General features: G+C 37.3%; 2 protein-coding genes across 2 annotated transcripts; one reads left to right on the top strand and one right to left on the bottom strand.

Moving 5' to 3' along the window:
* The first annotated feature begins 2,371 nt into the window (after nt 1-2,371).
* On the top strand, nt 2,372-4,652 carry LOC115442762 (alpha-(1,3)-fucosyltransferase C). Its single transcript, XM_030167914.2, has 2 exons — nt 2,372-3,378; nt 4,296-4,652. Exons 1-2 carry the CDS (start codon nt 2,444-2,446, stop codon nt 4,633-4,635), a joined length of 1,275 nt encoding a protein of 424 aa, XP_030023774.2. The 5' UTR covers nt 2,372-2,443; the 3' UTR covers nt 4,636-4,652.
* A 7,620-nt stretch (nt 4,653-12,272) lies between these two features.
* LOC115442731 (cuticle protein) lies at nt 12,273-13,339 on the bottom strand. The gene is given in 3 exon segments (XM_030167879.2): nt 12,273-12,899; nt 12,902-12,989; nt 13,250-13,339. Coding segments are annotated over 3 exon segments (663 nt in total). The 5' UTR covers nt 13,262-13,339; the 3' UTR covers nt 12,273-12,336.
* Between the last annotated feature and the right edge of the window lie 3,601 nt (nt 13,340-16,940).

Raw genomic sequence — 16,940 nt, 5'->3', positions numbered from 1 at the left:
ATTGTATAATACCATTAAATTAAATCACTGCTATTTTGTTTAATACTAAGTAACTAACTTATGATTAATTAACATGACAGTATATTTATTTTTTAATCACTTCTTGCTCTCGGTTAGGAAATTATATAAAAAAATCCTAGTGGAACTCTACATCGAATAACGTAGGTAAGTTAATAATTATGTTTCTTTTATGAATAAAAAGTTATTAATGGATAGAAATTATATAATTTTATACTCGTATATGTATAATATTATTACTGGCGCGCAGCGACGGACCTCTTGTAAGTAGAGCTATTTTTACTTTAGAAATTGTTTTGATGCCTAATAGCATCTGTAATTTTTTTTCCACTACAATTGCTATTGACTAACGAATTTCCTTTTTAAGCCGCGAAATAAAAAATGATAATATATTATCTTAAAATATTAAATACAAAATTGAATAGAAAAGAAAATTCTTCATTCACATCACGCAAGTAAAAAAATAACATGTTAATTGAATTATACTACCTAGAGTAACAATTGGCGGTTTTATCGCTGATATTATCATATATAATTTGATCTATAAAACTTTAATATAACCAAAACACTACATACATATAACTAAATCACATACCGCTTCAGTTATTTAAGTAGTGGCAGTAAAATCCACAATCTGTCCTCGTTCCTACCCTCTCCATTGTCCCCTAAACACGGAAGCTCTCCACTGGTCAATAGACCACTTCACACTGAAAACATTCATATCAGAACAATTGGAACAATTGTTCACCCATTGTAATGCATTTTGTTTTGTCAATAAGTAAATAGACCATAAATATTTGAACAGCTTAAGGCTTTAGGGAAATGTCTTCTTTAATGGTGATTCAGCAATTTGATGTATGACTGGCATCAGACTAATGTTACGTTCAGTTATGTTACTTTAAATAGAGTTTAATGTTGAAGTTACGTACTTGGATATTCGTTGTTAAATGTATTATTTTAATCAGTATAAGTGAAAGAAAACAGCACGGTTCTGTCCGTAAAAAAATCTTGTTGTGTATCTTTCTGTGTAACAAATATCATCTAAATTTAATTAGCAATTCTGGGGTAAGTTAAAAAAATATCGGAAGATCTTCAAAAATTTTCACATGTACAATACTAGAGGTAACCTTTTTTTTCTCGCAACATTTGTTTATTACGCGTCTTTGGAAATAGTATGTAAATGAGTTGTAAATATACAACACATTAAGTACATCAAGGCAAACAAAAATCGTATAAATTGAAATAAAGTTACTCGCGATCTGGGAACGGTCTGTTTTATTTTATTTGTTAAATAATTCACGTGCGGCGGAAGCGGGTAATGCATTTTACCGTTGCGTGAAGCGATCGCAGTTAGTTTTTACAGGCTCTGGTTTTATTACAAAGCGCCGCATCAATCACAAACAACCGCGGGATTACAAATGGGTTTATAATTAACTAGTGGCTTTGACTTTCCTCGCTTTTTAATTGCATTTGAAGTTTGGAACATAAATTGCGACAAAGAAACAAATGGTCCTTCTCTGTTTCTACTTTTAGCTATGATAGTTCTTTGTGCTTTTAAAGGAGCGGCTAATACGCTCTGGGTTAGCTGAGAGTTTTTCGTACTATCCGTTGACAATACTAATAAGCCCTGTGCAAGTTTGCTTTGTCATAATCTAAAGAATACATTAAATATTTCTTCGCGTTTTGGTTTGCCGCAGAAAGCTAACCAAAACAAAGCCATGTTATTTGATATAAAAATTTAAAAACGTCTTTTTTAAACTGTTAGGATAAGATTGTTGAGGAAAAAGTTGGTACTAAAACACCTATAAGTCACAACATTTAAAAGCCATTAATAAACATCTGGATAAATAATTTCTCCGGTAGTTCCATATGGCACATTCTAAGAACGGACATCGGTCACACCTCGCTTCCGACCGCTCTTAATTCAATTACACCGCCATTGTCCACCAAGTTTTTGCTTTCAACGCTTTACATTACAACAATAGATTTATTTTGCCAACAATAAATGCCATGGCCGCACAATACTCGAGCTCAGGGATGACTGACCGCCATTATTTTTTCAACACTTCAACTAACTGTTCATGAAATGCGAAGTGTATTTACACGTGAAGTGTTTATCGTGTTCTGTTCCAGATACGATCTTAATCTCGGATTAGTGAGGTGTTACAGCCCTTTGTCAGGTTGTCTAAATTCCTTTTTTTGCTAGATGGTGCCACCGGAGATACAATTGATTGGTGAATGCAAATATACTCCCACGTGAAATCGCGCTTTACAATATCTTTTCCTATCTCCCTACATCCGGTGAGAAACATGCAAACTCTTCAAATCATCATAGACAATGTTATCTAGACTTTTAAACGATGTCAAAACATAAATCTGTCATGAAATATATGGTTTCATACGTTTTTTATACTTTATTTTTACAATGTTAGATTATATTAAATTGTTATTGAAATCGAAATGGTCCGTGAAGAATATAATACTTTTGATTCTGACAGTATCTGTGTGTGTATTTATACACGTTTTGATAATGCACGACCTTGTAAAGTTTGTAGATAGTGTATCATCTGCAATATCGTTTAACAATCGACAGATAGAAAAGCAAGAAATATTTAAATCACCGAAGTACATTCTGTTATGGTACGGATCTGCTCTAGTAAGTCCAAGCGAAGGAAATGCTGTGTTAAAACACTTACACTGTCCAGTAACCGATTGCATTTTCACCACCAACAAGCATTTGTTGGGCAACATATCGAATTTTAACGCTATAGTCTTCAACGAAAACTTTTTAAAATCGAAACGTGTTATTAAACCGAAAGTACGTTCGAATTCGCAAATCTACACATTGAACACTGTCGAATCCGCTCATAATTACCCAGCATGCGAATTATTCCTCGACGATTTCTTTAATTGGACATTTACCTACCGTCTCGCTTCGGACATCGTTTGGAGTTACATTACAGTGACTGATGTCGAAGGCCACATAATCGCACCAAGCAAAAGCGTGGTATGGAGGCACAGTTCGGCCCCAGTGAAACCAGAAATCAGAAGTATTTTGGCGGGAAAAACAAAGGCGGCCGCTTGGCTTGTTAGCAATTGTAATGCGGACAGCCTGCGAGATGAATACGTAACGAGACTCCAGGAACACCTATTCCATTTTTCGCTTGCGATCGACATTTACGGCAGCTGCACCGGAACTAAATGCACGCGCGGTGATTGCGAGGAAATGGTCAAGGAGCAGTATTACTTTTATATGGCGTTCGAAAACTCGTTCGCTGAAGATTATGTGACTGAGAAGGTTTTGCATGGCTATAATAATTATGCCGTGCCTATTGTATACGGTGGAGCCAATTATAGCAGGTACTTTTTTTTTCAATTCAACAGACTAAACTGTTGGTTTCCGTCAAATTATATTGGGTCAGCATAGCTAGTTACGAAAACCTATCCTATTTGAAAAAATATAGTGGAAAAGAGATCTTGAATATCCTTAAAGTAGGTTTGTGTTTCAACACTGATTTGATCAGATTCCAATACAACAATTACAAATTGTCTAACATTGAGCTCAATGTCATTCATCTATTACGGAGCGACTGTTCTTAGCGAACTATACGTGACACGGTTCGTAAACATAATATAACTAGAAAATGACCTATTCCTGTTAAAGCCAGCCCCGGATCTAGGGGGGGGGGGGCAAGCCAGGGCCCGTGTCCCGGGCAGAGAATTTAGAGGGCGGCAAATTCAAACTTGGCAGACGAATACACATCTCATCATTAACGCAACTTTGACTACTGAGACACCCAGTATATAACACACATAAATTATTTCCCGCGGGGCGCGAAATGATGATGATGATGACAAAAATAAAAATATAGGTGGTTGGGGCGACATTACCCAGATTTTGCCCGCCTTCAAAAAATTCAAGATCCGGGGCTGGTTAAAGCAGACGGTTGACGAGTAGGTCGTGTTCTGTAAACCCGTTGATTTAATAATCTTTACGTGTTTTCGTCTGTTGGCTATAAAATTCAAGGCGTTAAAGACATGCAGCATCAATTGAAAATAAAAGTTGCTGTAAGCTATCTGTTTGATACCTATTATTAAATTTTATTTTTAATGTAATATGGGATAATCTCTTTGGCATATAAGTCATGCCAATCACGGGCCACTTATTGAATTGAAACACCAATTCTTGAATTGGATATCTTACTCGTACCCTTCGTAGCATAACTATAAGCTATAAAACCCTAAAAGTAACATATTAAAATCAAATTAACTTTTAGATTCCTGCCTCCCGGCTCCTACATAAACGCAAGGGAAATGCACCCTTACAGATTAGCTCTAAAAATACGGCAGGTGATATCGAACCGAAATCTATTCATGTCCTACTTCACGTGGACCAATTTATACAAGGTTACAACTTCTGAGGTGAAGGTACAGCACCCTCTGTGTCATTTCTGTGAAGCCCTGCATAGCAACAGGGTGCAAAAAGCGCCTGCTATGAAGAATTTCAGATTCTGGTGGAACGGCCTCAATGGTATGAAATGGTGCTTGTCCAACGAGTATTGGAGCGAAAGGAATAAAATGATTATTGATAGTAAAGATGTGTACCCCTTGTATTGATTATACGGTGTCGTTTATTTTTGTTTTTTTTTTATGTTTGTAGAACCATAGTTCTTGTCACTGAAGTGTTGTTGTCCAGTGTAAATCGTACATTATAGGCACTTCTCTTTGTAGGTTAGGATTCAGTTAGAAATCAAAAAAATAGAATAATTTATTGAACAAAGATAACTTATTAGACTTATTATATTCAGAATTTGGTTGAAAAAAAACACATTATTTAGACCGATCTAGGTGCGTGATATTTCTGTAAAAGCAACATATTCGTTCCGTTTTTTTTTTTTACATATTTATCCGATGTCAACAATAGAGTCCTAACCTCCTTTTAGAACAGTCATTGTGTTAATTTTACACTTCATCAAATCGCTGATAAAACCATAGAGTTAAAACACCATTGTTGTTTCAACAAGCAAGAAGCTCTAGGCGGTGCTGTGATGCGTAAAACATCTATAAAACCGTCATTAATTCAGCATTTAGCTGATAATTATTTTAATGGCGACGACAATAGATCAGTGGAGCCACTGTGCAGTCAAGCCGGGGCCACTCAATTATGTGGCATTCAGGAGCGGCGGTGTTTGCGCCCGGAGCGAGTGCGAGAGCTCTCATTGGCTAACCACTCCGGAGGGTAGGCCCTCCCCTACTGAGCTGGCCGCGCGAGCCTTTGTGGATAGGCCGATTATTTTTCTAATTGTTTTCATTGTTCTTATGGAGATGCTAGTTGGGAATCGTTGAAATTATGAAGAATGTTATTGCCCTAAACGGCGATGTAAGGGACGGACTTTTAAATATAAGGTTTAATATGGATGTTAAAATTATTGTTATAAACATAATCAATCATTGTTTATCAGGTTGATTGCTTAAGAAGATGACGCGTAGAATTTCATTGTCTACAGTACGTCCTTTCTCTATAATTTTCATATAACATGAGATGACTAAATCGTCTTTAATACGCTGCGTCAGAAGAACTTTGTTAAGAACAAAGTACCTTAAAGCTATCACTAATAATATATTGAACTGTTTTTAAAAATCACGAAGAAACTATACACATGAACGAAATCCACGTTAATCTATCGCAAATAGACGACAAGAGAAACAGTGGAGAGTGTAGAGTCGAGCAGCGTCGGCGGCGCGCGGCGCGGCGGCACGGCTCCCCACGCACCCGCATTAATGTTATTATTTGGCAACATTTACTAAATAATTTGCTCGTTAAACGTCCGCCGATACGGCCCCCCGTTCCCTAACTACCGTATTGTGTCGGCGGCGATTTGCCCTCGCCTCCCTGGGGACCTAACGACGGGATTCAACCAATACGACTGTAACATTAATTACTCCACGCTCTTTGTTCAGATATTTGTATCAACATGTTCTTTTGTGATATGAAATTAATAACGTTCTGTTATTGTGCGGGACGGATTAGAAACTATCGGTAGTGCTTTCAAAGAACTCTTATACGTGTGCCGCGCGGCCCTGATGAGTTTCCCTTAAGCAGCGGATTAGTTTTCGTGTGATATTGCGATTATTTTTATATGTTACTACTTGTAGATTGATTAGTGGTTACTGATATAAATATAGGGTTATAGGTAGGCTCCTATACATTTTTTCTTTTATTATTTTAGGTTGCCCTTTTAAAATATGTATAGCCAGCGTTTACAGAATGTGCCTTTAATTTTGATACTGTTTTTTAATCTGCTCGTGTTTTTTTTTAAATTAATATCAATGAATGCAATGAAAAAATTTAGAAAACGTAAATATAAATCAGTAAGTAAAAATTCCAAGATAATTACTTCCATATTTAGTCGTAAACCGTATCCATTCCGCGCACTAGGTGTAACAAACATTTCTATTCGAGTAATATTACAACCCAGCAGCGGCGCAGGGCGTTTTAATTGAGCACGCTTACTAAACATTATTCGTAAACGCGAAACAGAATAATGTATTCACGAAGCGAGCGAAACGTTTTGGCGACGTTTTGCGGTACTTCTGTTCAAAACCCTTACCACTGAAATTCTCTGGAATAATAATCGGGATTCGGCATGAAGAAAATCATTTTTAATTCTAATTTAGAGATTTTGATCAAGAATTATTTGTTTTGGTTATTGGAATTAAAGTATTATTTTTAAGTCCTGGTAGAGCTTTCGACGAGTAAATAACCAATAACTGATAATTTTAATATAAAGTACAATACGTACCTAATAGAATCTTTACTAAACATTACGCTTCAAACATAAATTGTTTAAAACATTGACATAAATTTCGTAAAGATACTAAACAAAGCGGTGTGTGAGTCGGTCCCGTAGTAAAAGATCCCTGGGGACAGTGCAGTCCCCGCAAACGGAATGGATAATTCAATAACCGACGGAACGCGCCGCCTAATCCCAAAATTAGCAATACGATATGAATAAATAGATTTTGGTCTCGAACGAAACAGATGTCATGGGAATAGCGGGTTAGGGCCGCTCCCCCCTCGGGGGGTGTTTAGCGAATCATTAGTTTTGCTAATGAAGGGTTGCATCAAATATTACAATTGGTAATGGTGCGTTTAGATATTATATTTATGCTGTTGAGCGAAGTGATGAAATGGACATAGTGTGGTTAGCGCCTAATGAAAGTATGAATATGATAAGATGCAAGTTTGCTCAGAAGTATTCTGTAGGAGGTATTGTAGCAGTCGAGATTTCGGTTAAAGCAAACATATATTACAACTGCGTCTTAACTTCCTTTTTTTAGCTGCCGAAATTGTTTCATTTATTAAAATTAAGTAGAGTTTGTTTAAAATCAATTCAACTTAAATAACCCAAGAAATGAGGTTCCATTAAGTATAAAAAACATTACATGAATAAATAAATACTTCCGATAGTCACATACACTTATACCAACGATAAGATATAATTCTTGCATCATGGATATAAGGATCAGTAGGGTCTCTCGTCTATACATTTAGCAGAAAATGAACCCAGAATCCCTAATTTCACTGGTCATTTTGTTTTTCCAAATATTTGATGCAATTCATACAATTAATGTGACATATTACGAAATGCGTGACCCGCGTGTAATACGCATAGGTTATAAATTAATCGTAATAAACAGGCGCGAAATGTCACAGAATGTGGCGGGTGAGTAACGAAATTACCACACTCGATGTCCGTCAATATATTGGTGTAATAAATGGGATAGAGCTGTTGGCAGTGGATATAAAGTATTATTTTGTGATTAAGTAGGCGATACTTATAGCATCTAGTAAAAAAAAACAAAAAAGTATTCTATAATTTAGACAAATAGGTTTTTTTCAATTCATATTATCGTCTCTTTGTTAAATAACATGATATTTTGAATATTTAAATTATAGAGGAAAGTGTTTTCACCTTGTTTTCACGGGTGTAAAAGATTTGACGTTTGTGAAAAATAATACAAACACCCGTAATACAAATTTAACAAATATATTTGATTAAACCATTATTTTTTAAAGGTGAGAACACTTTCCTTTATAATTTAAATATTCAAAATTTGACGTTTGTGAAAAATAAAACATACACACTTCATTTATTTATCTCCGAAGGGGTAGGTATGCTTAGGCGCAACCTTTTCGTCAAGTGTGTTCCATCCTATCATGTAATAAGAGGCAAGCCTTTCGCCATATTGGACACAAATTCTAAACTCCGGGATGATATTGAGCAGAAAAACCAAAATATTACTTTGCCCTACACGGGATTCGAACCCAGGACCTCAGACCGCCGCGCCGCCGCACCGCGCATGCCGTAGGTACAACTACGCCACCGAGACAATCAAAAGTACCTATTTATATTATTTGACGGATTTATCACGTTATTGAAGCAAAGAAGCATTATGATTTATTACAAGTTACCCAAGCTCTGTACATGAGTTATAAGTTATTCGTGTCTGTTTGTTGGTCTACCGTTTTGAACGGACGGCTGAAGCGATTCCAACAAAGCTTTCACTAAAAGATACCTTATACGACTTTTGATGGGAGCAGTTTAAAGGAAATGAACTAAAATAGTTACTAGGAAAAACATCGAGAAAAAATTTACAATGAACCAAAAATCACATCTTAGTAATTACCATAGTTTTGATAGGCAATGCTACCACTGTATTAAACAAATAAGAATGTCTCCTAAAAAACTATAATATCGACAGGTTTACTGTAAACAAAACAGTTTATATATCAAGTAACACCACCGCTCATAACCAACGTAAACCACATAACGCTAACTGTAACAGATATCAATGTAATGCACAGCGCTGTCAATTATAATACGAATACATGAACGGATCCGAGATACGCCAATTAGACGTCGAGCAGGAAGCCCGGGCGCGTGCGCACCGCCTAATTGTTTCCGACATAGACTAGAGGCTCCCGCTACCCTGCTCGCGCCCCCTCCGCCTACCAGCCTCCCTGGAGGCAGCTCGCGGAGCATTAGAATGCGCAGTGTTCTATCTCCGTAAATATTTTGAGTTGCATTTCGTTGTGAGAGATATGTATGTGATTTGGGACAGGTAAGTTTGAGACTTTATTTATGTTAAGTCTTTCCAGGTCTCAAGTTCCACATTCACGACTCTAATAACAAAACGATGTTGGCATTTGTGTTATTTAACTTCGCCTTCGATTTCTATGCTATAAAAGCATTGCAGTGATAAGGAATATAACTGCCTCGTTGGCATAGTTGTATTACGGTACGACTGCAGAGCTGAGATATCGGTTTCGATACCCGGGTCGGGCAAAGTAATATTGGTATTTGTGCCTGATATGGTCATAGGCTCGCCTCCTATCACATCATAGGGCAAAATATACACGGGGCAAAGTGGGTGCGCCAGCTGCACCTCTGTCTACCCCTTCGAGGATAAAAGGTGAGTGTGTGTGTCATTAGGAAAATACAGTGGCAAGATAGAAACCTTATAACATGCACAATAATATTCAGCGCTAGTAAGTACAGTACCAGTTCATATGATTTGAGGGTTGTCATTAATAAAATAAGGGGTTTTAAGGTTACAATAAATCACCTCCTGGAATTATTGTACCAAACTCAAAGCCTTAAATCACTGCAGTAAACAAGAAAAATGATGACTAAAAAGTATTTGTTAGAGACATAAGCTAACTTAAAGAAAGAACATCTGTAAATATTTTCCGTGGTATTATGCACTATACTTTGTAATTCAAGGTATTCGATGTTGTTTCTACTGTTTATGGGCGGTTTTATCACTTACCATCGGGCGAACGGCAAGCTCGTCTCGTCATTCAATACAGCAATACAGTACAATAAATAATCTTGATCCTACCATAAACGGGCTAATTTTAAAACAAAATTTCGCATACTTCTTCAAAACTGTTTCTGTCATCGCTGAGATAAAATCGCGGATGCCAGCCCTGTCCGGAAGCCCGGCAGCCGGCACAAATGCATGAAAATGTCCAATTGTTCCGACACGTGGCGGTGCCCATTCGTCGATGGACGATCGCGTGACGAATGGTGACGTCTCCATTGTGTTCGATGATAGCTCGTTAGTTACTGCCCACGTAGATAGTGAATATTTTCAATAAATTGCCATTGGGTTTATATTTGATTCACTTTTTCAAACCGTATTTCAAGCTGTAGAAATTATTCATATTTGTATGCTTTTGCGTTTTTCTTCTGCTTTACTTTAAAAGTTTAGAAGATGGTCTGCGGCATTAATTCAACTTAAATAAATTTTATGTACATAAAGGAGTTTACAAATACCTAAATCAAATGAAGAAGAAGTCAACGATTTCAAATTCATGAATTATTGAATTAAACCATGCTTTACTTATTGATAGAGCTCTCTTCTCGTCGGCAGTACGGGCCGTTTTATCTTAAGGATACGGAGCTGAGGTACCTCCTTCTCACACAAAAAAAAACTTTTATGTTTTATTGTGTGGCTAATCAAGTCTTAATCAATGCCAATGAGATGAGTTGGTAGGTCATACAAATCACTTCCGAATTGAAGAATTGTTTTCATGTTACAATACTGCATTCACTTTAAAGATTGTTTCTGCTGTTCCTATAAACATAACTAGTTTACAACTAACGACAGCGGTTTATGATACCAATGCTCTGAATCACAATCTTTACATATACTGAGCATAAATGTTGGGAAAAAATATTGTACGAAATCATATAAAGAGAACAAACTATAAAACAAACTTAAAAACAAACATGTTGTATCAAAGCATTATTTGCCACAACCCTTCCATACCGTGTAATGACAGTACCAAGTCTCTGAGGAGCGCATTCGGTATAATACCACCCGCAACGGTTAAACGAGACGCGGGGGGTGCGGTGCGGCACAGGGGGGTAATAGTTCATCATCCGATAATAGCCGGATTAACACGAAACAACCCTTTGTGGGCGGCTTGTAAAACTTCACCAAAACATTTGTCCGCACTGATTATTCAGCCGGACATTTAATATTCACACAGAGAATGCTTTATTGAAATAAAATGCGGACGGAATAAACATTTTTTTAAATATACGCGGGGAAATAAGCGTGTAGGTCATCTGATGTTACACAATCTACCGGTATTACACAAACTAGGAGAATTAAACTGTGTGCTTTTAAAGGAAATAATATAAGAACCAGGATAGCAAGGAGAATCTTAGGGCCTCCGATAATCCTCGCCATTAGAAACGTATCAGCAAGTTGTCACTTAAGTTTCTGTGAGACAGTGTTACTATATAAGCTGGCCAATTCTCTGTGTAGAGTGCAAACTTATTTATCTACAACGTGGTTATAAATACTACTTTGGAATAAATATCAGTAGGTATAGTAATATTATTGCAAGACTTAATTGAATATACTCCATTTAAGTGGAGCTTTTAGTATTTCTGTTCCTAAAAATAAAAAAAATCGACTTCATTTCATTTCTGTGAGCAAAGCTAGTTGTTAATACATAATTATATATTGTAATAATGGATGAATAAATATTGATTTTACCGTAAGGAAACTTTATTATTTATAAAGTTTACCTCAAAAAGGCACTACGATTATAGAAATATTTACGCCAAGCGCACTCCAAGTAATAACCACAACAAATTACTCAAAACGCAAGTACATTAATTTGTTACTCAAACACTTGACGGTGCAACCCCTTCGGCTGGCGCGGCATGGGGCGCGTGATATAACATTCAGATCACACGCTCGCAGGCCCCTCGCTTTATGCTAACAACTACTTCTAACATCAGCGCTGTCACTTTGTATTTGCCTGCAATTATTAATGTAGGTGTCGATACGTAACGCTACTTTTTGCCAGGCGGCTAGTGTGCCGACAATCACTGTAGGCATACCCCGTCCCCCGGACCCACTTGACTACAAGGCGAAAGAGGGGAGCGACCATTGAATGTATCGGATGTAATTACGGCAGTCTCGGCTAAACTAGCCGAATGAATAGGTGTCAGAAGCAATGCGTCAGGCGGCCCGCCGAGGGCGACTTGGACGTGCCGCGTAACCGGACCCGCTCGCCTCATAACGCAACATAATTCAATTGGTTCCCCGACACTACCCGCACGCTTCTTTCTAACTTCGTTTGGAGCGTTTTGATATCGGATACGTCGTTTTGACGCCTCCTTGCGCAATTCTCGCTTGTCGACCCTCAGGAAAATAAAAGCTTTGAGTAAAATTCACTACTTTGTATTTAACAGAATAAATAGAATTTTAAGTAACAATGGTATTTATAATTTAGTGGTGGTATGAGACGGCGGGAGAGGAGAAGGTGACGTGGCCAAGAGGGGCTGCGTATGCTACTTTGGCGATGGGTGCAGCAGCATATGCAACTTTGGCGACGGGGGCGGCGGCGTAGGAATAGGAAGCTGGGGCGTATGCGATCTTGGCGACTGGAGCGGCGGCGTAGCTGACAGGAGCAGGAGCGTAGGCAACCTTGGCGACAGGGGCAGCGTAGGCGACCTTAGCGACAGGAGCGGCAGCGTAGGCGACCTTGGCTACGGGGGCGGCGGCGTAGGCGTAGTTAGCGACTGGAGCGGCGGCGTAGGCAACTTTGGCAACGGGAGCAGCGGCGTAGGCGATCTTGGCGGGGGCAGCAACAGGGGTGCCTTCGTAGCGAACGATCGCGTTGAATCCGTGTTCATTGTCAGAACTGTACTCAACGATGCGGTGAACACCGTCAGGCTGGACGAGCGAGTATGAACCATGGACAGCATCGCCGGCACGGGATTCTTTTTGTTGCTTTACGTCTCCGGTGTGGCCATCGTGGACGGAGTACTCGAAGTCGTAGTGGGCGGGGCCTCGGCTTCAGCATATGCTACTTTAGCCACCGGCAGAACCGATACGGCAACAGCGGCGGCAGCAGCCACCAGGCATGCGAAGACTGCGAACTGGAAACAACGTAATATAATTAGTAAATAAAGTCTTTATTTGTTCTATCACAAAATGTAAATATTACATCACACTTTACAAACATAATAGCTTTTAATTTACAACTAGTAAATTTATTTATTTATTATTTAAAATGTGATTAATTTAAAATAATTAAAACTTAATTGGGATTGTTTAGGATGTACATAATTCTTAATTATCGTTTTAATCTCTCATTAGAAAGCACTATATTCTTTGGTTTTAATCACAAATGACTCACTTTAGCGACCATGTTGATGTGTTTGGTTGTAGTGAGCCAATGTGCCGGTGAGAGATAGCCCTGTGCTTATATATCGGGACGCGGTCTCGCACACAGCACACACGCACCGCCAAAACTCGACCGCTGTTATGTAACCGCTCAAGATCATTCCCTTGAAGGATCTTTACAAGCAATTAAAATTACCCGATGATATAAATCGTTGTAATAAATTAGCCTATTACGAAAATTCAGACCGTAAATAAAATGAAGTGTATTGTATACACATGTACACATGATTGATACTGGTAAACATTAGTGATATTCTGATGTCAGAACCATGATTAATATATGTATTCTATTTGTACGATTTATCCAATGTGTGAAATTAAAAAGAAGTCGATATTATTGTATTTACAACGCATGGCGTTGCTATCTGATCATCTTCTCTTCTTGAGTTAGGTACCTAGTCATTGACAATAAATAGATAGCAAGAGGCATTCCCACCTTTTGACCGTAACTACTAGTTTATTACGTGCTTGTCTCTTTCTTATTGCCTACAATTTACATCATAGTTCAAAACAGGGTGTCCTAATTTTCTAAACATATTTTTAAAGTTAGAAAGTGTATTTTATTATGTTCTCGTGTTCATTATATTGCTAAAAGATGTCATTGTTACCTTAGAATGGTCCAGGTTTAGTTTAAGTTTCATACATTATGAAATGGAAGAAAATTAACTACCTACTTCTACGAACGACCAAACTTAATGTATATCGCACAGATCCTAGATTAGAGTGTAATACGGGCAAGTGAAAGAAGAAAATGAACCATATCAACGATACCAATTGTCCAATTTTTCATAATATTATTTTCAATGACAAATTGAGAGTTTCAGATAGGACTATGTTTAATTAAGTCCATAATTTCCAAACGATCTTTAGAAGATAAGACTCAGACTACCGGCTCAAAGAACTTTCCAAAATTGAACAATGGGGCTATATGCGAATTAAAATTAAATACTATGGAACCAATTGGCAACAGCAGCATTTTCGAACAGATACGACTTGGCAAGCTCCAAAAAAAGAGCGGATTCTAACCTAAAAGATCAACAACGCATCTCTATGCCCCCTAGTATTCCAGATGTTCATGGACGGCGGTGATCACTTACCACCAGGTGAACCGTATGCTCGTGTAACCCTATAAAATGAAAACAATAAGCGGCGATAGCCTAGTTAGGTGTGGAACGGACTGCCGAGACGGATGTCCGCAGGTTCAAATCCCAAGGGCACACACCTCTGACTTTTCTAAAAATCATGTGTGTATTCTTTGTGAATTATCGTTCGCTTTAACGGTGAAGGAAAACATCGTGAGGAAACCTGCACATCTGAGAAGTTTCTCTATAGGAATTTCGAAGGTGTGTAGTCTACCAATCCGCTCTAGGCCAGCGTGGTGGACTAAGGCAGCTCAGCAGTGGGCAAGTATATAATACAGGGCTGATATTATTAATAAGTAGCAATTACTATAGATAAATATATTAATTGCGAATTAAGAATAGTTTCTTTTCTGCATTACATTAAATATATCTATGTAGAGTAAAACTTTTGAAGTTTGTTTATGATTCGGCGATGATTTATTATATCGTAATGCAAATTCCACGTAAAGTTGGCAAGAATGCCTGTCCTTGGCTTGATATAAAATGACAGAGCCGAACAAGGAAAACTTTTAAACAAATGCTCTAGTTATATTATCCTTATAGATCAGCTACAATGATTTAAACGTTGAATTCAAATAAAGAAATTTATAATCTACAAAAATACGTTTAAAATGTTTTCTTTAATGTTTCTTATCAATACTGACGCCATCGATGACGTGGTTGTTTTTGTTTGCGCTGTACCCGACCGCTGCGGTCCTATGTTCGAATCCCGGGTCAGCCACGGCGATATTTTTTCTGCTCAGTATTAGCCCGGGTTCTGGAATTTTTATACAATACGACGATAGTTTCGCCCTATATCATATCGTAGGACGAAATACGCATGGCGAAAAAAGGATGTATTAGTTGTGCCTACCTACCCATTCGAGGATAGAGTCGTGAGTGTGTGTGAGTGTAGAATATGCTTAAAACAATTTGCACTAAAATCATTTCATATACAATAGGCATAAAAACAGGGTTTTGTAACAAAATTTTGGTCAGCCATATAAGTATTATGTTTTTCCTAAATGTCACCGAACATAAAGATTTTAGTCCTTTATTAAAACTTTTGTATGTGGTATTTTAAAATGAATACCAATTACAAGTTAATTAGAGCCAAATTAAATTAACATCGAATGTCTATTTCCACAACATTAATAACCTTTATTGTACACTATTTTTTGATCGTGGTCATGGGCGGTTATTGTAAATACGTCTTCAAATTCGACTACATAATCAGCAGCATATAAAAACATTATAATTTTCAATATATTTGAGTGCTTAGAAGAATATAATCTGAATAAAATTTAAAAAACTGTATATTAATACATTAAAATCTTTATAAACAAACAGACACAAACTGTTTGTATATATATATTTTATTTATCATGTGTTTTATTATCGTTTGATATAATTATCTCGTTAAATCTGTTTCGTCTACACACCGACTGGTCATACGACATCGTTACGGGTCACTTACTAGTATTAACTATTGCTCAAATATTTTTAAATTGCTCCACACTATTGATTTACATAATCCACGTGAGGTTGTGTAAACATCGCCAAAATCTAAGTTTTAATTTTAAAGCCCTTTTAGTTTAGAATATTTTGTTATAATTTATTTACTTATTATGGGATAACTAACGAAATTTACAAATAGGTTGTTACTGTATCAACGTTTACATAAGTGTAGAGCCCACAACGCTATCCACAGTTTACTACAAAGATAACAACAAATTGCCGTAGATTGATACAAAATTGAAAACGAAGGAAACATAAATATCATAAAGCAAAGTTATACATAATATAAGAAGATAGATACTAACATAAACAATATTAAGTTAAGTACAGAAACAAATTTTAATTTACTTTATCAGGCCATGGAATAAGAAATAAACATCTATGTCAGTGGCGAAAGGTCCATATAACTCGATTCCTGGCGGCCTACCTTTCATAATTTATGTAAAATCTAAGCACTTATAATTAAACCGATTTTCAGACCGCATTTATGCATATTAGTACTTAAGTATATATTGTGTCGGATTCCCTTTCGTATAATTTCAACGTGCGCCCCTGCCGTGTATTAGTTGTAAAATATAAATCACAATTTTGTATGATATATACATACAAAATTGTGTGTATATATCATACAAAATTGTGATTTACATTTTACAACTTGATACTTCTGATTGCCTCGGTGGCGTAGTTGTACTGCGCGTGGTACGGCAGCGCTCTGAGGTCCTGGGTTCGACTCCCGGGTCGGGCTAAGTGATATTTGGGTTTTTCTGCTCAGTATTAGCCCGGAGTCTGGAATTTGTGCCTGATATGGCGATAGGCTCGCCCCCTATCACATCATGGGACGGACCACACTTGGCGAAAAGTGAGTGGATGTTGGATGGTTGCGCCTCTGCATATTCCTTCGGGGATAAATGCGTGATATGTGTAGTTTAGTGGATACTATAACTTTTCGATTGTATAATGAATGCCGATTTAAAATGAAAACGATATAAGTCGTTTTCGCAGCTA

Source organism: Manduca sexta, chromosome 8, assembly GCF_014839805.1.
Source record: "Manduca sexta isolate Smith_Timp_Sample1 chromosome 8, JHU_Msex_v1.0, whole genome shotgun sequence".
Lineage (NCBI taxonomy): Eukaryota > Metazoa > Arthropoda > Insecta > Lepidoptera > Sphingidae > Manduca > Manduca sexta.
This window is presented reverse-complemented; position numbering and strand designations above follow the sequence as displayed.